The 24,293-nt window shown below is 31.0% G+C and overlaps 1 protein-coding gene across 1 annotated transcript; it reads right to left on the bottom strand.

Moving 5' to 3' along the window:
• Positions 1-18,994: 18,994 nt before the first annotated feature.
• On the bottom strand, positions 18,995-23,621 carry LOC108457702 (GDSL esterase/lipase WDL1-like). Its single transcript, XM_017756784.2, has 5 exons — positions 23,355-23,621; positions 20,450-20,527; positions 20,176-20,316; positions 19,502-19,716; positions 18,995-19,366 (listed from the first exon to the last, which is right to left on the bottom strand). Exons 1-5 carry the CDS (start codon positions 23,463-23,465, stop codon positions 19,192-19,194), a joined length of 720 nt encoding a protein of 239 aa, XP_017612273.1. The 5' UTR covers positions 23,466-23,621; the 3' UTR covers positions 18,995-19,191.
• Between the last annotated feature and the right edge of the window lie 672 nt (positions 23,622-24,293).

Raw genomic sequence — 24,293 nt, 5'->3', positions numbered from 1 at the left:
TAATTGAAATCTCTTTCTAATTAACTCTCTAGGGTTGTTTTAACTCGATCTATGGATCCCCTTATTAGGTTTCACCCTAATCCGGCAAAATCTTGTCACCCTATCTCTAGGCGCACAATCAGCTCCGTTTAATTATGAAAAATGTACTCTTAGATAGGGTCTATTCCTTCTCTGAATAAGAGCTTAACTTGAATCAACATCCTAGAATATCAAGACAATAATTAAGAACACATAATTAAGAACAAGTCAAATATTTATCATACAATTCAGATAATAATAACAAGGTCTATCTTAGGTTTCATTCCCCTTAGGTATTTAGGGGTTTTAGTTCATAACTAAAAAGGTAAACATCTCAGAAGAATAATGAATACAAAACATAAAGAAAAATCCAAAACTCCTGAAGGGAAATTGAAGGGAAATCTTCAGTATTGATGATGAATCTGGCTTCTGAGATGGATCAATCGGCTTTCCTTGAGCAGTTCCCTGCTTCCTCCTCTATGGCCCATTTTCCTCCTCCTCTAGGGTGTATTTATAGGCTTTAGAATGCCTAAGAACCCTCAAAATTGGCCTTTTCTGAATTGGACTCAATTTGGGCTCAACAAGGACACGCCCGTATGCGATTACTTCAGGCCGTGGTCAAGCTTGTTAAATAGGCATGGGCATATGGTCCACCTCTGTTAGTCGTGCTTCGATTCTGCCAAATTGACACGGCCGTGTGGTCTTCCCGTGTGAGGAAGTCTAGGCCGTGTTGATTTCGTACGTTGGCCCATTGTCTCCATTTTGGCCTGTTTCTCGTTCCTTTCACTCTCCTATGCTCACCTAAGTATAAAACATGAAATTAAGGGATTAGGAGCATCGAATTCACCAATTCTAAGGAGAAACCATCCATAAATGCGTTAAGCACGGGGTAAAAATATGTATAAATTACGGTTTATCATATGCCCTGTTTTATGATGAAAATTTTCTAAGCCCTCAAATGTTCCCAAAATCTTCGGTTTAGTCCCGAACTATCTCAACGTATGATTTGCGCCTCGTAAGCCCGTTTAAGGGACATTGTACTTGAGAACAAAAAGTTTTAAATAGAATGAATTTTTTTTTATAGTCCAATTTTGGCTGAGTGCTTATGTTAAAGTTCGGTAATACCTCATATCCTATCCTGGTGTCGGACATGGGTAAAGGGTGTTGCATCACTAATGTTAAAATTCGAATGATATAATAGGAGTTTCAATTACATCTATTTAAAGGTTGAAAAATGTTATTCTAATCAATGTCAAATAGATGAAGTGTAGTAAGGTTGAAAAACCTTATTGTAATCAATGTCAAATAAAAGAAGCATTGTTTTATATAGATTTTACTTTATTTTACTTTATTTTAATTTACCACTGTATTTTATTTTAACAAGGATTTGAGTCACTCAACTTTAACAATATCCATCTTGACACGAATTCTCAACGAACAAGTTCTTCACCACGAACTCTCAACGAACAAGTTCTCCACCTCATCGACAAAACCCTTTAACGGGTGGTCTTCAATAATGAACACCATCCAAGTCCAAGAAATTCTCAAACTTGGTTATAGGAAGTGACTTAGTCATCATATCTACAGGATTTTCATGAGTGCTAACTTTGCTCACAACAGTATCTCTACAAGCAATAATATCACGCACAAAATGATATTAGATATCAATGTGTTTTTTTCTCTTACAAAACATTTGATCTTTCGTAAAAAAGATGGCATTTTGACTATCCAAAAGCATTATACTGATCTGAAAGTCTTTACTGAGTTCACCAAAGAGTCCATTTAACCAAATAGCTTCTTTACAAGATCCAGTAATCACCATGTACTCAGGTTTAGTAGTAGACAAAGTAACCGTAGTTTGCGAAGTGGCTTTCCAATTGATTGCGCAACCCCCAATAGTAAAGACATTCCCTATGAGAGATCTTCTTTTATCAAGGTTTTTAGCAAAATCAAAATCAACATACCCAATGACTCCATCTCTAGTTCTTCCAAACTATAAGCAAATATCAGTAGTATCTCGTAAGTATCTAAAAATCCATTGAACTACTTTCCAATGTTTTTTACCGGAGTTTGCCCTGCATCTACTAACTACACTAACTGCATATGATAAATCTGTATGTGAGCAAACCATAGCATACATGAGAGATCTCACTACACCAGAATATGAAACACATGACATGTAATCAATCTCATCACCTGATTGTGGAGACAAAGCCGATGAAAGTCTAAAGTGGGCTGCTAATGGAATACTAACAAGCTTGGCATTCTGCATATTGAACCTGCAAAGAACTTTCTCAATGTACCCTTTTTTGACTTAGGTACAATTATATATTTTTCTATCTCTAAGAATCTCCATCCCAAGTATCTTATTTGCTGCTCCCAAATATTTCATCTCAAATTATTCACTAAGCTGAGTTTTGACCTTTCTTATATCTCATTTATCTTTGGCTGCTATCAACATGTCATCAACATAAAGAATTAGATATGCAAAAGAACCATCATGTTTTTCTTAAAATAAACACAACTGTCAAAGCTGTTTCTTTTGAAATCATGAGTAGTCATAAATGAATCAAACCTCTTGTACCACTACCTTGCTGACTGTTTCAGGCCATAAAGGAACTTTTTCAGCAAGCAAACATAGTCCTCTTTTTCTAAGAATCTGGTTGTTGCATGTAAATATCTTCCTCAAGTTCTCTATGTAAGAACATTTTTTTACATCTAGTTGTTCAAGCTCCAACATACATGGCCATAATACCAAACAAGGCTTGAATCGAATCACAATTGGAGAAAACACATCTGTGAAGTCTTCACCTAGAATCTGACTGAAACCTTTTGTAATTAGTCTTGCTATTTGGATTCTTATGGAGCAATTTCATCTCTTCTTGCATGACAATCATCCACTTTCCTGAATCTTCACAACTATCTACCTCGGAATATGTAGATAGCTCTTAATTTGCATCTATATTTTCAGCCACATTTAAAGCATAAGCAACTAGATCAACCTTGCCGTATCTCTTTGGAGGTTTAATTTCTCTTCTAGTTCTATTCTTGACAATAGCATATTGTGGTAAAGAAGTAACTCTACTTTGAGTTTCTGTACTAACTTGAGAAGTAGACTTTGTTGTAAATCCTAGATCAATATAAAAATCCATCTTCTTTTGTTAGTCTTTATTAGAAGAGTCTTTAAGAGATAAGTTAGGTAGTATAGCAGTTTCATTGAAAATAGCATCTCTGCTAATCACAACTTTCCTCGTTTCAGGATACCATAACTTATACCCTTTAACACCAGTCTTATAACCAAGAAAAACACATTTAATATATCTAGGCTCTAATTTCCCATTATCAACATGAGCATACGCGAGACACCCAAAAATCTTTAAATCAGAATAATGAGCAGAAGTACTAGACCATACCTCTTGTAGAGTTTTTTTTTCTTAGTGAAAATTGACAGAGATTGATTAATCAAAAAACATATTATAGAGGTCACTTTAGCCTAGAATGACATTGGTAAATAAGCATTCAACAACATGCATCGAACCTTTTCCATGATTATTCTATTCATTCATTCTACAACAGCGCTTTGCTATAGAGTATGATAAATTGTTAAGTGTCTCACAATCCCTTTTGATTTGTACAATTTATTAAACTCATCAGAACAAAATTCCAAGACATTATCTGTGTGGAGGTGTTTTATCTGTATTCTTGCCTGCTTCTTGATTATAGTCTTTCAATTTTTAAACGTGGACAATACATCACTTTTTTTCTTTAAGAAGAATGCCCAAACTTTTTTTAAAAAATTTGTCAATGATCGTCAACATATAATTAGTGTCACCCCTCGAAGGCACTCTGGATAGTCCCCAAAGATCAGAATGAAAATAATCCAACATTCCCTTCATGTTATGGATTCCTCTGGTAAATCAAACTCTCTTTTCCTTTCCAAAAATGCAGTGCTAATAAAACTTCAATTTGTTAATGTCTTTTCCATCAAGAAGTCCTCTTTTGCTTAATTTTCCCATGTTGTTCTCACTCATATGTCTTAGATGCATATGCCAAAATCTAGTAACATCATCACTTGACAAGGAAGAGGAAGCGACGACTACATCACCAGTAATAGTAGAACCTTTATAACTTAGCAATCTTTTTTTTGCCCTTTCATCACAACGAGGGAACCCTCGCTAATACTCAGAACCCCACTTTCAGCTGTGTACTTGTGCCTTTTTAAATCAAGAGTACTCAACAAAATCAAATTCCTCTTCAATTCTGGTACATGTCGTACGTCATTAAGTGTTCTGACAACTCCATTGAACATCTTAATTTTGATCGTGCCAATACTTACGATTTTACATGAAGCATTATTTCCCATCAAAACCACACCTTCGGACAATATTTCATATGTTGTAAACCAATCCCAATTTGGACTCATATGGAAGGTGCAACAAGAATCGAGGATCCACTCCTTGCTCACTTTAGAGTTATCGGCAGAAGCAACTAAGAGTTCACAATTGTTGTAGTTTTCTACAACATCAGCTTTACCGGATTGTTTTGGATGTTTTCTCTTTTGATTGGTAGCCTCATCTTGTTCTGTATCTTACAACACTCAGGTTTAATATGCTCTTTCCTTTTGTAAAAGTTAGAGGTTTTACCTCTTTTTAAATATCTCGATCTAACCTCAGATTTACTACGATGATTTCGTTCATGTGTCCTCCCACAATTATTATCAATATTCCATTATTGTCTCCTACGAAAAATAAGACCCTCTCCCTAAGAGTCAGATCTAACCACAAGATGTTTCATCTTGTCATATGAAGTTAAGGAAACATAAACTTCATCAATTGTAAGAGATTCACAACTATATAAAATCATATCTCTAAAGGTTGAATAAAACGAGGGCAACAAACAAAGTAGAATTAACCTTAAATCTTGTTTATCATACTAAACCTTCATGGCCTCTAGATCCGAGAGAATTTCTTTAAACATAGTTAAATGTTCGTGCACAGATGCACCTCCCTCCAAACGACAAGCATAAAGATGTTGCTTCATATGTAACTTTCTAGTTAGGGTTTTTGACATGCATAGCTACTGCGCGTTTTCCCATAATGCAGTGATGGTCTTCTCCTTCATCACGTCTTGTAGAATTTCATTTAAAAGATGCAGATGTAATTGTGTTAAAGCCTTTCAATCTTTACGCTTTTTATTTTCCTTCGTCAATGTCAAAAGCATATTATTTGTCCCTAGTAGGGGATCTTCCAAATCCATCTGCGCAAAAATTGCTTGCACCTTTATCTACCACAATTCGAATATGGTGTTGTGATCTAACAGCGAAATATCATACTTCAATGTCGCCATTACTGTGATCGAGATAAGCAACCTGAAAAGTTCCTAATACCAATTTGTAAAAAATTATAATATAGAACGATCACACAGCAAAAAGAAAAAAAATAAGAACATGCAGATTTTACGTGGAAACCGTTTTAAGGAAAAAACCACGGGCAGAAGAAAAGAAAATTCACTAATGTTGAAATTTGAATGATACAAGAGAAGTTTCAACTACATCTATTTAAAGGTTGAAAAACCTTATTCTAATCAATGTCAAATAAAAGAAGTATAGTTTCTTATGGATTTTACTTTTATTTTATTTTACTACTGTATTTTATTTTAACAAGGATTCAAGTCACTCAACTCTAACAAATAATGAGATTTCTTTAAAGATTTCGTGTTTATTTCATTAGAAGTGCATAGAAATGATATGTGATTATTGCTTTGATATTAAATATTGTATATGTGTGATATGTTAATGACGAGAAAGAGAACAGAGGTGATCGACAAGGTCTTCATTAGGGGGAAATAAGTAGCAAAAGAGTACAGGAAGAAAAAGGCTCAACCAAGCGTTTGATTGTAAATACTTCAAGAATTTTATTTTACCTAACTTAATCTAAGTGTAAGCCATATTAAAATGGTTATATGATTAATTTATATATGAATATGTTAATATTATATATAAAGTTAATGGATGAGTTGTGAAAATATGGATTTAATTTTAATTACAAAATGAATAGATTATGTTTCGTATTTACCAGGGTAATCCTAATTTTCCAATAGTGCTTTACTGGGCCACCAAAGCTTCAAGTAGATGGGTGATCTGCCACAATTCGTTGTTCCAAATTAGGCCCAATTCTATACTTAACGAGTTGGTCATATAGCAAATCAATATAATTTCTATTAAGTTTCAATTCATAGGACCTAGTAAATAAAATGAGCAATTTTATGTGTTTTATGACCTTCAAGGCCAATCTAGGCCTAAGAAAATACTAACATGTTGATTAAGTGTATAGGACATCATTCAAGGGCAAAAAGAAAGTGGACTACGCCCGATGTTGCAATATGGAGTTAGGATGTCGTTATACAACAAGCAGAATACCAAAGGAGTAGCCTGTCAAGGATGTTGCAACACAGCTTAAGACATCAAGAATAAAACAAACTACCTTTGATGTCAAGAAAAAAAGCATGAGGCTATCATGACACAGCTACGACGAGGCCAATTTAATGAGTAAGGGTGTTTTCGTCTACACAATCTAAATTAACATGCTCGGTCGTCCTTACTTGACCTAGTTAGGTCATAATACATGTAATCTATAAATACTCACTTAGAACAACACATTAGGGGGATTCATAGGTTTTTATTCTCATTGTTTATTTTTACTTACTTAGTGTTATGTTCTTGTAATCGGAAGATCTTATTCCGAAGTGAGACTTTCACGAGTGGAGATTGTTTCAGAGCCACGGTTTTATCGATAAATCCATTAGCATCTCTTTCATTTGTTCTATTCTTTATATTTCTTTATTTAACATTGTTAATTGAATGTCTGTGTAAATATTAGAATTAATTTATACTTTATACATGTTTCAATTGTACTAATCTAATTAATTAATTAATTAACAAGTAGAGTTCAATTTGGATTGGTTAGCTTTAATTGAGTGCAATTAAACCCTAGGATTGATGACCATATGAATTCATTTGGGTAAGAATTAACCCGATGTCTGTATTTCCTACCAAGCATCATTCAACAGATTAGTGGTTAGAGAAGGAAGAACTTAAATCCTAGGCTTGACGACCTTAAGAAGTCATATAGGTGGGAATTAAATCAAAATTGGTATTTTCTATCCATAAAAACCTTCACCTACCCTGGTCTAAAGTATGTCATCGAGAGATGAGTAGTTCTTTCCAACTAGTTAGGTTAGTAGAAGGTTGAGAAGCCCTGCTAGGTTAATTAGTAACCAACTATTTTAGAACCCTACACCAATAATTAATCAGGTAAATAATTATATCTAGGCTAAAGGAACTCACACAGTTGAAACAAGGGATAAGAGAAGCTGATACATGAACTTAGGAATAGATTTAGGTTTAATTCAATTTATTTGGTTATTATTATCATATTGCTTCCAGATTAATACTACTAATTCGTGAATCAAGTATATTAGTATTTATTTTCGTTAATTGGCTTAAGAACAGATTTCTCCAAACTATAATCCCTAGCGTATGATCCTCGAAATACTTACCAAGTGTTTCGTTGTAAACAAACAATATTACAACCCAACTCGTATACTTGCATTTCTTTAGTTGTGGTATTCTCACTTTCGATGTTGGTACACCGGGAGGCGGTCAAGTTGTTGGCGTCATTGCTGAGGATTACAATAGTGATAATTGTTATTGAATCAATTATTTTAAATAATATTAGTTAAAAGACGAATGAGTTAGATTGTGTTCTAATTTTATTTATTTATTATTCCAATTTTACTTTCACTTTAATTATTTTTATTATTTTCCTTGTTAATTAAGAAAATTTAATAATGAGTGCAATTAAATATGATTATAGTTGGTATGAAGGAAAAACGTGCGATGATTCATACGATGACGAAACTTTGATGAACCAATGGAGTTTGAATAGCAAATGTGAAAAAGAAAGGTATACATATGAATCACTCTATAAGTTAGATAGTAAAAAGATTTATATGCCCAAATACCCAACCGAGTCTCTTTGTAATCTACAAGCAATAATGTCATATGAATCAATTGAGTTTGACAAACTTTCAGCCCAAAATATAGGCGCGTGCATAGATAAATTTGATGATGATGATAGTTGGTCTGAGTCAAATGAGTTGCCCTTTTGGTATGATGATTGGCATAATAATAGAGGACAAATTTGGTTGAACAGAGTCCGAACATCTAGATGATCTATCTTACAATGCATATAGGAGTTATGACTACGGAGACAAAAGCAAGTATTAGAAGGAACCCTAACGTGAGCCAAAAAAACATCCATCTGAGTGTGATAAAATCTATCGAGCCAACAAAGAAACATCTAAGATGTTATCAAACATGTCAGATATGGTGGCAGAAACGGTGAATATACTCCGAGAGATATTAGAGGCGTTAGCCCCATTAGAAGAGGTCGTACATGATGTTCTCAACTCTGACCATGATGACCGGTGTATTTTTGAAAATCTTCTAGACTTAGATGATGGAAATCAACAAGAGTTTGGAATTGACAACTGTGATGATGAATTGAAGATAACCCAAGTTATTCTCGACCCAATTAATGTTTAATCAGACATAACAATAGATGTAGCCGCTGACGTAAAAGTAGAAGTAACCACTAACTTGGAGCTTAAACCAATCTTGAATGAATATGTAGAAGAGCTAATACACTTTTTGGCCATAGTCGAGAAGGTACCAGCCGAATAGACCAATGAGGTCAATTCATTTTCATCCGAAAAGGGAAATAAAGCTCGAGTGACCAGAACTTTACGCGATATGGAGGGGAGGAAACTCAAGGCAATAATACCCTAGAAAATGATTTGGGGTTGGCTTGAATTTGGTACCAAATGGCTTGTAATGTGGATGTCGCATCGCTTAAAAATAAGACAACATCATTGGAATCAACCAAAGGGGTTGATTCATATATATTGATAGCGAAACAAACATTGAATTAAAATGTCAAGAACCAATTGGAAGTTCTTATATGGTGGCGACATAGATCTCCCTAGTTTTTAAAGAAATTCCAAAGCAATTGTAGATTCCATTAAGTAACAAATTGAAAAATTGAATAAGCCAGAAATTGGGTTCGATGTTGCGACATTGCACCCTAATGTCATGATATCCAAGACAGAACACTATATCACAACTTTGAAAGGCCAAGTTTATTCGAATTCTTTTATTTAGACGTTCGGCCATCCATCATCAATACTTCTTTGTCTTCTTATATTTATTTTATTTTTTTTACATTATAATTCATATTTTTTGTCATAGAATTTTTTTTAAGTACTTTTCCATTCACTTAGAGCACACAAATTCCAAGATTATCATAACAATAAGGACTCGGCCTACTTAGGGAAGTTTTTTTGTTTGCACTTTAATTATTTTACATTAAGGGCAATGTGTGTTCTAAAGTGTGGGGGAAAGCACATAGGATTAGTTTTTTGTGTGTGTTTAATTTGTTTTAGCTGATTATTTACCAAAAAAAAATGTTATTGTTTTTGTTACATGGTGCTTGGATTATATTAACATTGTGAATAGTGGTTGAACATAATAAAACATGTAATGATTTTTGTCAAGTATGAAAATTTTTATTGGTATGAGATAATTTGATTACTTTTAAGAGAAAATGATTAGGTTACTTAGTTAAATTGCATAATAGATTAGAAGTACCTAAGTAAGAATATTTGATTATGCCATATGAGATATAAGTTTTATAGATAGTTGTAGAAACATGAATGCTTGAATTGATTATTATTCATTCAGTTTAATTCGAAGTATGAAAGAAATTGTGTATGGTGGGATGCTTAGGGATGACTTAAGACATTGTTTGAATAGCTAGTTCTCAAATTACCATTGCTATGAATCCCTAGTCTCTTTATTTGAGCTTTATAACTCCTTTTTGATTAACCAAAGATATTGAAACCCAAAAGCCAAACAAAAATTGAAAACTTGAACTCTTCCCTATCCTTGGTCCTTTAATACATTACAAAATAGACTTCAAGCCAAAGATAATAAGGGTTTAGGCAGATACATCATGGTGACTTGAAAAAATGAAAAAGGAAAAAACAATGTAATACAATAATTATAGGTTAGACAAAAATGTGAGACAAAGAAAAATCAAAAAAAAAAACAAAAGTAAAAACAAGAAAAAGTATAGAACAAAAATGAAAGTATTGTGAGTGAGAAAAGAGTAAAAAGTCAAGTGACAAAACAAAAAGTAATAAAAGTGAAAAATAACACTCAATCATCAATACACCAAAACTTGTTAAACTGACCATATTTGCTAGTATTGTATTGTATCTTCCTACATGGATAGATAAGGAAGGTGAAAGAATGAAATAAAAGGTGGTGAGCTTGGAAGAAACACTTAGGGGGAATAGAGTGAACAATGACATGTGCCTAACTATTTTTAGTATTCGAATCATTTTAAGCTATATATTTATTTAAACTCTTACCGTCCTAAGCCTCAGAACATTACAAGCTTAGAAGACCAATGTGACTTAAGCGTTCTCCATGCATAATCTTCTAGAATTACTAACAATTATACTTAATGAATATTTTTTATTCGCATGATTGTGTCTACTACATATTTGTTTGATTGATGTTAATGGTGATATTCTTAAACATTTTTTCATGGGGATTACTTCTAAGTTGTTAGTAATGCAACTTTATAAACTAATCCTAATTTACTTTCAAAAGTTTTCAAAGCATCAAAATATCAAGATTAAGTTACATGTGAGATAAGAATTGTTATACCTTTAATATTTGACAACCATGTTCGTAGTAGTAATAAAATCCAAGGGACGTCTTTTTTTTCATATTATATGTCTAGACTTCGTTTACTTGAGGACGAGAAAAAAAGTTAAGTGTGGGGGAGTTTAGGTGTGAGGTTCTTATTTACTTCCATCGTCACTAACTCTAGCTTGTTTAAAGAAAGAAACCAAGTCAACTTTTTTATTTTTCCTTTTTTGTTTATTTTTATTTTTTTCATGTTTATTTGCAGCTAATTTTTTTATATTTGTCTTCAATTTTATTTTTCTATTTTTTTTACTTTTAATTATATGTTTACATTGCTTGAAGACAAGCAATGGCTTAAGTGTGGGGGGGGGGGGGGTTTGATCTGCCACTATTCGTTGTAACAGATTAGGCCCAATTTTATAGTTAACGAGCTGGTCTTATAACAAATTAATATAGTTTTTATTAAGTTTCCATTCTTAGGACCTAGTGAATAAAATGAGCATCTTTATGTGTTTTATGATCTTCTAAGCCAATCTGGGCCTAAGAGATTGATAACATGTTGATTAAGTGTGCAAGACATCATTCGAGGCCAAAAATATAGTGGATTGCTCCCGATGTTGCAACATGGAGTTGAGATGTCACAACACAGCAAGCAGAATATCCAATGAGTAGTCTATTGAGAATATCATGACACAAGCGAGACAATATCGCAATATAGCCCTGAAGACACCAAGAATAAAACAAACTACCTTCGATGTCGTGACATAAGCTTGAGGGTGTTGCGACATAGCTGCGACGAAGCCAATTTAATAAGTAAGTGTGTTTTCATCTACACAACCTAAATTAACATAATCAGCTATCCTTATTTGACCTAGTTTGGTCATAATACATGTAATCTATAAATCCTCGCTCATAACATCACATTAGGGGGATTCTTAGGTTTTTATTTTCATTCTTAGTTTTTACTTAATTGAAGTTATGTTCTTGTAATCGAAAGATCCTATTTCGAAGTGAACTTTCACGAGCAGAGATTGTTCTGGAGCCACGTTTTCATTGATAAATCCATGAGAATTTCTTTCCTTTATTTTATTCTTTATATTTCTTTCTTTAGCATTGCTAATTGAATGTTTGTGTAAAGATTAAAATTAATTTGTACTTTATACATCTTTCGCATGTTTCAATTGTACTAATCTAATTAATTGATTGACAGGTAGAATTCAATTTGGATTGGTTAGCTCTAATTGAGTGCAATTAAACTCTAGGATTGATGACCCTAGGAAGTCATTTAGGTAGGAATTAACCCGAAATCGGTATTTCCTACCAAGCATCACTTAATAGATTAGTGGTTAGGGAAGGACGAACTTAAACCCTAGGCTTGACAACCTTAGGAAGTCATATAGGTGGGAATTTACCCGAAATTAGTATTGCCTATCCTTGAAAACCTTACCCTACCCCGATTTGAACTATGTCATCGAGAGATGAGTAGTTCTTGTTGACCAGTTAGGTTGGTAGAAGGCTAAGAAGCCCTACTAGGTTAATTTGTAACCAACTATTTAGAACCCTACATTAAAAATTAATCAGGTAAAATAATTGGATATAGGCTAAAGGAACTTGCATAGTGAAAACAAGGGATAGGAGAAGGCGATACATGAACTTAGGAATAGATTTAGGTTTAATTCAATTTATTTGGTTATTATTATTATCATCTCGCTTCCAAATTAACATTACTAATTCGTGACTCAAGTATATGAGTAGTTATTTTCGGTAATTGGTTTAATAGCAGTTTTCCCCAAACTGCAATCCCTAGGGTACGATCATTGGAAGACTTACCAAGTGTTTCATTGTAAACAAAATATATTACAACCTAACCCATATACTTGCAAACATCGCCTTAAATCATATCTTTAGTTGCAGTATTCTCACTTCTAACGTTGGTATGTCAAGAGGTGGTCAATGGGCTTTATCACTTGTTCTTAAAATTGGGCCAGTTCAAGTGGGTCAAATGAGCTCCATTTAATATGTAGACCTCCATGGGACGCTCTTTGTGATTTGGTCACGAGCTTTGAACCACTGCTCGTGGCACTGACACATGGTTAAGAATAGTTTATTAATCATTTTGGCCTCTTTAGATATTTGCAATTTAAGTCCTCAAACATTTTTCTAATTAAAAATCTATATTGATTGAATTTTTACAATTTAATCCCTAGGCCTAAAATAACCATAATTTCAATTAAATTACTTAACCAAATTTCAATTCATCAATATACTAACTCCATAAATATTCCTACTTAATATTTATGAACTTGGTTTCCAAAAATGGGGTCTTGAAATCATTTTTTTCGACACCACTAGAAATAAGTATAACTGAAGTAAAAGTTCTACCCAGTACTCATCGAATCGTCTGAAGGAAAATGTGCACAGTTCTTATCGACAAATAATCAAAGTAATCCATACTCAATCTATCCTATCGCATACTAACTATATATGACTCTGCCTTAATAGTTAATAGGGTAAACAGTTTTTCCAATTTCAATATAAAGTCCAATTCACATTCTGATCAATCTTATTTTATTGTCAGTTCATCATTTCATAAAGCATATCTCAACTCAATTTCATACTAAACACCATAAATAATTAAGCTATACTATTTTTCATTTTATTGAATTTAGTCCTCTATCTCGATAATCAATATCAATCATAGCAATTCAATTCCAATAATCATTATTAGCTCATCTCAATGTCAAATTATGCAAAATATCACAAATATGCAACAATTAAATTGATCTTAAGTCATAAAAATACAAACTAATAGCTCACGTCACTTGTCATCGACTTTCACCTTTCCATTCCCTCTCGATGGACTTCCATCATCTTTTGGTATGAATAATAATTCAACAATAAAAAATATCAAATTCCATATCAAATCACAATAAAAAAATCACAATAAAAAAATCATACATATTTTACAATTTATTCAATTTAATCCCTAAACCTGGACTAACTTAATTTTCAATCGAGAGCTTCGGATTAAAATCTGATTTCACATATATTCATTAGGGACTTCCTACTTTCTACTCCTACCAAAATTTCATAATATTTTTTTATTTTATTCAATTTGGTCCCTAATGTATGAAACTAACAATTAAGCTTTACAATTAAGTCGTTTTTCAAAAACCAAGCTTAATTTCTATCAAATTCACACCAAATTCTTTCATTTCTCAACAATGATATCTTTCAAAAACTTAACATTTTTACAAATTGGTACATGGGATAACTAAATCAAGCTCCCATGATTCAATTTCTATTAAAATCAAAGAAAAATAGTTAGGAACTTACTTGAAATTGGATGGTCGAATGTTTGAAACCTAAAACCTTTTTCTTTTTTTTTTCTTTGGCTTTCACAGCTTGGGTAAAAAGATGATAACATCTTCCACTAAGTTTTGGCTTTTATATTATGATTATTTCATTAATTAATATTAATTAGCTTAAGTAATCTAGTTTAATAAAATTTAATCATGTTTAAGCTAAGTTAATGACATCCAACATCATTATCCACTATCAACTATTTAAAAGTAGTTTATTAGCCATTTTGGTCCTTTGAATAATTGTTATTTAAGCCCCCAATCCTTTTCCTAATTAAAATTTATAGTGATTAAACGTTTACAATTTAGTCCCTTGACCTTAATTAACTATAATTTCAGCTAATTTACTTATCCAAATTTCAATTCATATATACACTAACTCCATAAATATCCCTATTTAATATTTACAAACTCGTTTTATGAAAACGAGGTTTCAAAGCCTCATTTTCTGACACCACAAGAAATCGGGTCGTTACAATTCTCCCTCTTTAAGAAATTATCCCCGAAATTTACCTAGAAAGAGGTGGGGATATTGAGATCTCGTTGCCTCTTCCAATTCCTAGGTTGCTTCTTCAACACTATGACTACGCCATAGGACTTTCACCAATGGCACGTGCTTATTCCTCAGCTCTTTCATTTCTCAAGCTAAGATTTCAATCGATTCTTCTTCATAAGATAGATCAGACTGAACTTCAATTTCTTCTACTAAAATAACATGAGATGAGTTAGATCAATATCACTGAAGCATGGTTATATGGAATAAGTCGTGAATTTTTTTCATTTAATTTTAAGAGTTCCTTTTCCAAATTACAATTAATTATAGTAACAATTACAATTAGAATCAAATATTAATTTAACTCAAATCAAAATCTTATTAATTTACTATTTTTTAATAAAATGCAAGGTAGTCGATAGTCAATACCATTATTGGTGAATCCAAGGGTAGAAGCCTTGCCCCTAAATAGTAAAATTACTTTTAAAGCCCTCGAAAATATAAAATTAAAAATTAATATAATAATTAAATTGTCTCTAGACTTCAAGAATTTATAATTCAATTATAGTACCTTAAAACTTTATTCTACTTCGCCTTTGAGAATCATATCGTTTTTGTTATGTATAGATACATACTAATATAAAGTATTTTGATGTATCATTTCAATTTACTTGTATCTTTTAAATATGTAAATGTATTTGAATTACACATATTTATATGAAAATATTAATTTTAAAATTATAAATTATATCCAATAACTTAATTATATGATTATATTTTATTTTAAAATGTAATTAAAAACTAAAATTTATTGTTTGAATTTATTATTAGGATGAGAGGTTTTGACAAGTAGAGAAGATACTAGTGCAAAATTTGTCATTAATTGTAGATTAGAGGTGCTCATTGGTTAGGCTTAAGTATAATATTAATATAGTTTATACAAGCCTAAACCCAACCCGACCTAAAATATAAGCCTAAAATTTTGTCCAAACCCATCTATATTTGCAAAAAATTAACCCAAGCCCATTTTAAACTAGCCCATATTATTTTTAAATTTTTTAAAAATATTTATATTATTTTAATTTAATATTTAATTATTTTATATCTTTTGATTTATTGAAAATTTTATATAGTCATCTTAACATTATTTTAATGTTTACATTAGAGTAGTATTATATATTTAGTATAAGTTTATTTTTTAATGTGTTATAAATTACATAAAAATAATATAGTATAAAGTGATATAAACTTAAAAATAAGTCTCCGGGGTTGGAATCGGGCCTTGAATGTTTAAGCTTGAGCCCGATTCATATTTTAAACAAGCCTATTTTTTTTATTGAAGCCTATTTTTTAGATTAATATTTTTACTTAAACCCTCTCAAATTTTGGACAGACCTTCGGAGATGGACATATAACCTGACTATGAACAAGTCTAAATGTGGATAGACTTAATTCATAGAAAAACTGTGGATAGAATTTTGTAAGGTAAAACCTGTGGATAGAAAAATTTACACATACATTGCATATTAATCTTGTTATTGTGGTTAGAAGAAAGTTGGTGGAACTAATGGTTACCGTGGCTGAATAGCGTTGTGTGAAATTGGCGGTACTAATGGTATAATTTATTTTCAGTCCCTATACTTTTATGACATTTAAAATTAAATTCTTTTACTTTTAACTCAAATTTTGGTTTTAGATAATTTAGAATTTTATTATCCAAGAAGCAGACCATTACATCATCGGACAAAAATTGGTAACAAAAGTCAAAACGACTTCTTTGAAATTGGATTATATGCCATTTATTAAAAACAATTTACTTCACTGACTTGCTTTCCATTCTCTTCTAACATTCTTCAATGTTGTTTTAGAGAAAAAGTATATAAATTAGATTTTCCTAGATATAGACAAAAAAAAAAAAACCTATTCTATAGTTAGTGAACTATATATCCTCTTTGACAGAAAAAGAAGGTAGTGTTGTCCGCAAGATTAGTACAACCGCGAGAAGCAAAACTCCGTTAGCCAAAGAGGGGAGAGGACATATGAAAGAAAACGGGCGAAAGTTGCAACGGAATGGCAGTGAGTTACTTTTACAGTAGTGGGAAGGAAAACGGAATGTGTTGGGTGGGTAGGAATGAATTTTATAAATTAGGGGGAAATTAGGAAGGATTAAATGAGAGATTGAGAAGGATAATCAGGTGTTGGAGTTTGTGGAAATGGGAGAGGGAGACAATAAACGCAGTGACATTAGACAATTATTATTCAGACAAGGATGGAAGGCTGTAGGATTATGGTACAACATCAGGATGAAATTCACCAAGTTGTGAATCCTATAGCTAGATTTACATGCTCAAAAAGAAAGTGAAATTGTGTTTATTGTTTTTCTTTAATATTTCATACACTCACCTTCTATAATGAATTAACAAGCTTTCGGAAACTCTTTATGGTTTTTATTAAGTAATTTCATGTTCTCATTTTTGTATTTATTTTTTCTCACAAAATAATTATTTTCTATAATAATAAAATTACAATTATATCTCTAAAAAATTATAATTTAATTTTAACCCAATGCCATTATCCTTGTCTCTTTCTCAAAACTACAGAAACAAGGGCGGGGGAATGAAAATCAACTAAAACCCCACGTCAGTTGCCGAAAACTGGCATATATATGTGCATGTTTCATAAATAGTAAATACTAATGTATTCCGAATTTTCCAATTATAGAATTTTGAAAAAAAAGTATATTCCAGCCATGCAATACGAAAGAGCATATAGGAAAATACAATATTACATTCTGCGATTATTTCTTTAATTTTATAAAAGTTTGTGAATTTAATTTTTAATTAATTTTTTATAAAAAAAACAATACCACAAATACACTAAGCTAAGTTATTATAAGCTAAAAGGTTATTAATTCTGTCCGCACATGATTCTGCTTTCAGCTACTCAAGTACATCTTCAAATACTTACACTGCAAATGTCCTGTTAGAAGTCATCTTAACTATACAATCGGTTAAATAATAGTAGTTAAATTTGTTTAGTTAAATTTAATTATTAATTATATATTATGAATACAGTTGTAGATTTAGTTTACATTCTCGATTGAATTATTCTAAATTTCTATATTTTTAAATTTTGTAATTTTCAATCTTGACTCGAATGATAATTGTTATTCTAATAACTGAATTTTCAGTAAGTGATATGTGAAAATAACAAGTTGACATGTCATTTACATATGATAATATGTTTTCCGCATCAAATTTTGAAAATAATAGAATTCAACATAATGAATTTAACGGTTATCATTTAGTGAAGACTAAGATTTTAATATTTGAATAAAGATTAAATCCGTAATTTTATAAAATATAGGTACTAATAACGGAAGACAAATAAGGATTCAGTGCAAAATGATAGTTATAATTTATAGTTATAGGTTTAATTGATGCAATTAATATATGAGGGTGCTCTAACTAGTTTCTCTTGGGAAAATGATGAGTTGGAAGGAAAAAAATTGGGTTTAAACCAAACTGCCCAATCTTTCCTTTTATCCAAACAAAATTATTAGGTACTATATTTCCAAACAAATTCTATGGTAAGAAATTCACTCCTTTGAAAAATATCTATTTATCTATAGAAGGTTTGATGAAAAAATTATCAATGTCCATAATATTTATTTAAGTATTTTAAATAAAACAACAAATTTACCCTTTAATAATTAATTTTTATTTTATATGTTATTGTTATCTTCAATGTTTAAATTCAATAAATTTCAATTAAAAATAATATAAATCTAATTAGTTATAAATTTTATAATATTATTAAGTTCAATTATAAGTTACATCATATTCTAATATAATTATATCTTTAACATTATGTATTTTTTTTATTTTTTTTGGAAGTCACAACATGAATTACAAAATATACATCTAAATAATTATAATTATAATTAATTATTGTAAAACATGATAGGATTAAACCATTTCAAAAGTCAGATTACTCATTCAATCCAAGCCCGACTAAAATTTAAGATACTTTGGACAAAAACATTAAACTTGAAAATTGACTTAAAAGTAAAAAAAATTGGATTTATTTAAAATATGAACTAAGGTCCAGCTCTGCAATCTCTTCTGGGGTAAATATTTGTACAAATGAGTGTATACTGTTTGAAATCCCCATTTTAACCTTATCAGTTGTGATTGTATTGACCTTTGTGTATTATCTTGCATTTGTAAGTTTCAGCTATCTCTACTTGTCTCTTATCTAATTTTCTGAGGAATTGCCTGTGTTTACTCCCTCGATTTCAAGGTCTGATTTCTATTATTTTGGAGGGAGACATTGCAGGGCTGGAGATACTAGGAATTTCATTTGATTTCCATCCAGTGGCCTACTTACAATTCCAGTTTAATATTGCATGGAAGAGATACTATGAAGACCTCTCTGCAATCATATGTTTCTCTATAAAGTCAAGCATTAAAGGAAAAAGAAAAAGGCAACCAAACTTGATAAGGGCTTAAGGGAATTATTCCCATTTGGCACATGGTGGAAAACTACAGGTTTGAAATGTTAATGTTCTTCCCATCTTCACCGACAGGATCATTGACTGAATCTTCATCAAATTCAGTCGGCAATGATCTCCAGCATAAACTTGGTTCCTCTGCCAGGGCTTTCAATATTTCTTCACTCACTATCTTGCTTCCCTCGGAGGATAGATGGATGCCATCCCTATAATCAGAGGAACCAATATTTGATCAACTTCCCATGTTTCAATGGAATCACTTAAACACATAATGAAATCTTCAAATCCTATTCAAAATAAGGAATTCTTTTCTTTTTTTATTGGAATAAAAGTAAACTTACTTAAAGCAAACTGTCTTCCAGTCATCTCTTTGCTGGATTGCAGTCCAAAGATCAATACATTTTATATCCACTTCTTGGCATAGTTTTAAACAAGCTTCGGAATAAATCAGGCTACCTTCATTGGTTCGACCGCGTATACCAATGGTTTCTAGTATTTGTTCCTCATTCACTGGTGGAGTGCTAAGGAACATTACATGAGTGTTCTCCGATAGGCCCTGATGATCAAATGATACGTGACACAGTGCCATGGTTTTATACCAGATTAACTATCAATCTTCAGGTTTCATAGTTTAGTTAGGTAATTAAGAAACATAAAAAGAGAAGGATTAGAACTAGACCCATCCGTTCTGACTTGAACACCAAAACTCAATCTGATTAGTTTGAATCAAATTCAACTTCAAATTTAATCATAAAAAGTTCAATTAATCCAACCTAAACCTGAAATATGACTCGAACGAGCAACTCGAAAAAATCCAACCCAAATAAACTTGAAAGATCGGAATACAAAATGATTCAAATCTGAAATGACTGTAAAACCCGAAGTAATCCCCATCCAAAACCAAACCAAGTGACAGATCCAATTGAAAGCAGTGGAAAGCTTAGTAGTCAGTAGATATCAGAATTCAGATAAGGAAATCATATTCCAAGGAATTTTACTTGTAATAATAATGTACCTTGAGATGCATAGCAATCTTCTTCATGTTCTCAACATATTCTGGAAGAGGTACATGGGGACCAAGGCCAGATGCGTGGGGTTTAATTGAGTCATTGCCACCAAAATAAACTATCACTAATGAAGGTTGTACAGCAGCATCCTCCATTCATATAATTGAGAAAAATAAGAAACATCAAATAATTTAAAATAAAGCTTTTATTTATTTATTTTTTATGTGGCATGCCTTTGAGAATAAAAGGGTTAAAGATAAACTCCAATAAAACTTACGATACCTTGGGGAAAACTTTATCTAGAACTTCCAAAGCACGCCTCGAGTTCCACCCTGCGTATCCTCGCAGTATTATGTCTGCCTATCACCATTAAAACAAAGCACCAAATAATGCAATTTATGTGTGCTTAGATCTCTATTCAAATTGATCTTGTTCATCTACATTTTCTTATGCAAATAATGGGTTTTCTTTTTGGGTAAACCATCCGGTTGGACACTCAAAATTTTAGGCTGCTTTCATTTAGCTTACTTAAAAAGAAATTTTTGCAATTTCATCACTTAACTTTTAGGCCTTTTCATTTTAGTTACCTAGACATTAAATCTTTAGTATCTATTGACTGTACACGCCACATCATATTTGCACTTTATTTTAATTACTCAACTTCTAGCTCACTTTTATTTTATTCACCCAAAAAAATATTTTTTAAAGTATTGGTCGAAGTAAAAAGCCTTAAAGATTAAGCTGAAAAAGTGGTAGAAATTAAAATAATGTATAAATTGTCAATTTGTACTTGTTTACCCCTTTAATGAAAGTTCTAATTTTCTTTATTTTTCAATATTACTTAATTTGATAAAATTAATTTTGTAAAAATAGAACTTTTAACAGGGATAAACAAATACAATTTGAAAAAAAAATTAATACATTATTTTAGTTTTTATTATTTTTTCACTTAAATCCTTAATACTTTTTTATTTTTAACTTTGATAAATTGATGCGAGGCTCAATGCTCAATTTCAGGCCTATGGACATGTTAGGCTCACATTACCTTAAGGCCCAATAACGAGGATAAAGGTAAAAAAATCAAAGCAAATTCGAATGAAACCATACCATACTTCATTACAAAGGCCCTAGACGTGCATACGAGCAAAAGGAAAATCAAGATTCACTTTATTGTTTTCAAGAAAATTAAGAAATTGAATCTTGGTCCAATTTTGTTGTTTTGGAAGATTTCTAGAATCAAGAAAATCAAAATTTGAAATCTTGGAATTATTGGCCCAAGAAATCAATTATCGAAGTCGGTGTGCGGTGAATTACACTTACGAGCTTGAATGAGCCAATTTAAGAAGCGAACAAATCACAAGTCCAACTTCTTGAAAATTGGCCCATTGGGATATCCACAAACTCAATATAAAGTTTGAAGAAGGACTCAGTTGAATAACTAAATTGTCAAAGTGACCCAATTTGTAAAACTTTTAATTTTTCTATCTAAGTTTTATTAAATAAATGAATCACTTTGTAAAAATTCGACCCAGGGAGCCCAATTGACCCCTTGGCTGAATTTCCTGTCATATTTCCACACTTGGACATTTTTTTGATGTTAATTAGTTAGTTAGTTAGTTGATGAGTTGTCATGATTAGTTTGTATACTTATCACAACTTAATTAATGTTTGAGAGGCTATAAATAGGATATACTCCGCTTTATTCATTCAATCATTCAAGAATTTCTCTTTTAAGTTTTCTTTTTTCTCATCTTAGTTTATCAAGAATCATTCAAAAATAGGAGTTCTTTTCTTTTATTGTTGTTTTGAATTCTTTTGTTATCAAAACAATTTTTATTTTACTTAATTCTTCATTCTAATAAATTGTTTGATTCTTTTGTTTTTCGATATGCTTGGGGGGCTTCCTTGAAGTTCGAGAACAATTTCTTTTAACTCAAGAAACCCTAATTTAATCTTTCTTCGACACTCTTTTAGCCATCCCTCTCTTTCTTTACTTCTAGGGTTCTTTTTCATTCAGTTTAATTCAATTGCTAATTTGTTTTGCTTCTTTTGTTTATGTCTCAATTTGACAGTTTATTCTCAATCAAGAACGACCCAAAACATATTTAAATAATTAGATCTTTGTTGTTCTTGGTTGGCTAAACTACTTTCTCCTCTTTTCTTTTGATTTCATTTTATTTTAATCATTATTTTTTCAATTTTGTTCAAACCTATTGTTTTCTATTAATTGAGAGTCTTGACTTGATCTAAATTCATTAAGAACAAGTTTTCTTTTTCAAACTGACTTGGACTTTCAAGAACCCTAATTTTTCAATTCGGTTTACTTGTTCTTTCTTACTTGATCATTAAGTTTTTATTTGTTGCCCTTTTATTTTACTTAGATCTAACTTGGTTAGTATACGTTTCTGGTTTTGACAAATTTCAATTTTTCACATTTGTCTAAAGCTTTAAGTCAAATTTACAACTTAGATAAACTTACAATCTTATTCTGTATGCGTTTTTATCATCAATATTTAAAAAATGATTTTTTTTTATGACCAAAATAAAAACGATTTAAAAGTTAAATGACTAAAATGAAAATGTAAAGATAACGAAATCAACTAGTTTTATGTCTGGGATAGTTACCCTTTCTTTTTCAAGTTAGAAAAGGGCAATGAGGTTAGAATGAGGAGGATGCTTAAAAGTAGACAATGAAAGTAAAATGACCATCCGGTAGTTTTTCCTTCTCTTTCCAAAAGGTAAAATGGACCCCCAACAAAAGGTTGCTAAATTATCTACAAATGGGCCAGCTTTTACTTCACCAATCCATTTTATATGGATAGAATTGGTTAACTTGGCTCCATCAGCTTTTTCATAACAATTTATCCATTTTGAAATCAGACTAACAGGAAAAAGCAATCAGAAAAGAAAGAAAAAAAGAGAGATGCTAATTGGAATCCATATGAATAATCTTCTTCCTAAAAAGATTTGAGAAAAAGCAACCTGAATCCCACTACTAAGAAAAAAAAAAAAAAGTGTGAATCTCTTCTCTGTTCATCAAAGGAGAAACCCAAAACAGCTGATAACTGCTACAAACAAAGAAATCACCAAAATCTAGAGCTTTTTAAAGCTGATATGAAATCTGGGCTGTGCTAATATTAACCCAGAAAACAATAAATGCAAAGAAGAATAAGATGAAAGGAAATACCTTGCGAGCATATGCATGAGCAAGAATTGCACCCCAACCTTCGTTGCTGTAACTAAACTGAACGATGGAAGATCCAAAGAGGACGAAGAGAGGTCTGCCTGGACCAATCATGTTTGATGTTCTAATTGTTTTTTTTTTTTTGTTTTTTGTTTTTTGAAGGCCTTCTCTCGTTCTTGGTGTGTGTTGTTTCAGACAAAAGTAGTGACTTCTACGTGATAATGTTTTTATATTACTTTGTATATTTTCACTTCAATGGAGGAGTTCATTAAGACAATTTTGGGTTAATATAATATTTATATTTTTTTTGAAAGATTTTCACTTTCTTTTAATTTTGCTTAATATAACTTTTTGAAAAATAAAAATAAGTATAAATTAAGAAGAAGAGTCAAATTCGAATATAAGGCTCTATTTGTTTTATTGAAAATGATTTTGAGAAAATGATTTATTTTTCTGAAAAGTTAATATTTTACAGTATTTGGATAAATCTGTGTAAAATATTTTCATTGTTTGATAGATTTCTTAAAATATTTCATAAAATTTATTTCCAATTAAACAAACATACATTTGATATTTTCTTATTTTTTCATTTTTAATTGAATTTATTTTTATCTATAATTTTATATTCGCATTGTTTTTGCATATATTAAAAATATTATGTTAAATTGATTCATTACAATGTCATTTCTTAATTACACGACTACTAAGTGAGTATTTTTTATTTAAAAATGTGACATCAACAAAATTGACAAAAAAATTAACGATGTCAACAATTGGACTTGATTTTCAAATTTGAAGAGTAAAGGGACTAAATTCTTAAAAATAAAAGTACAATGACTAAATTACAAATCTGTGAAGTGTACATAGACTTATAACATATTTTAACTTTTATACTACACAACATTTATTATTAATATATTTATAATTGTAATAAATATTTAT

The sequence above is a fragment of the Gossypium arboreum genome, chromosome 4 (assembly GCF_025698485.1).
Source record: "Gossypium arboreum isolate Shixiya-1 chromosome 4, ASM2569848v2, whole genome shotgun sequence".
Classification (NCBI taxonomy): domain Eukaryota; kingdom Viridiplantae; phylum Streptophyta; class Magnoliopsida; order Malvales; family Malvaceae; genus Gossypium; species Gossypium arboreum.
Note: the sequence above shows the minus strand (reverse complement) of the source record. Positions and strands in the feature narration are given on the sequence as shown.

What these genes read in the sequence shown, in the direction of transcription:
- LOC108457702 (XM_017756784.2), bottom strand. Translation starts at nt 23,465, where the DNA reads ATGATTGGTCCAGGCAGACCTCTCTTCGTCCTCTTTGGATCTTCCATC. An exon ending in TAGATAAAGTTTTCCCCAAG is followed by an intron (nt 20,317 to 20,449) that starts GTATCGTAAGTT and finishes ATATGAATGGAG; the next exon opens with GATGCTGCTGTACAACCTTC. An exon ending in TGGAAGACAGTTTGCTTTAA is followed by an intron (nt 19,367 to 19,501) that starts GTAAGTTTACTT and finishes CTCTGATTATAG; the next exon opens with GGATGGCATCCATCTATCCT.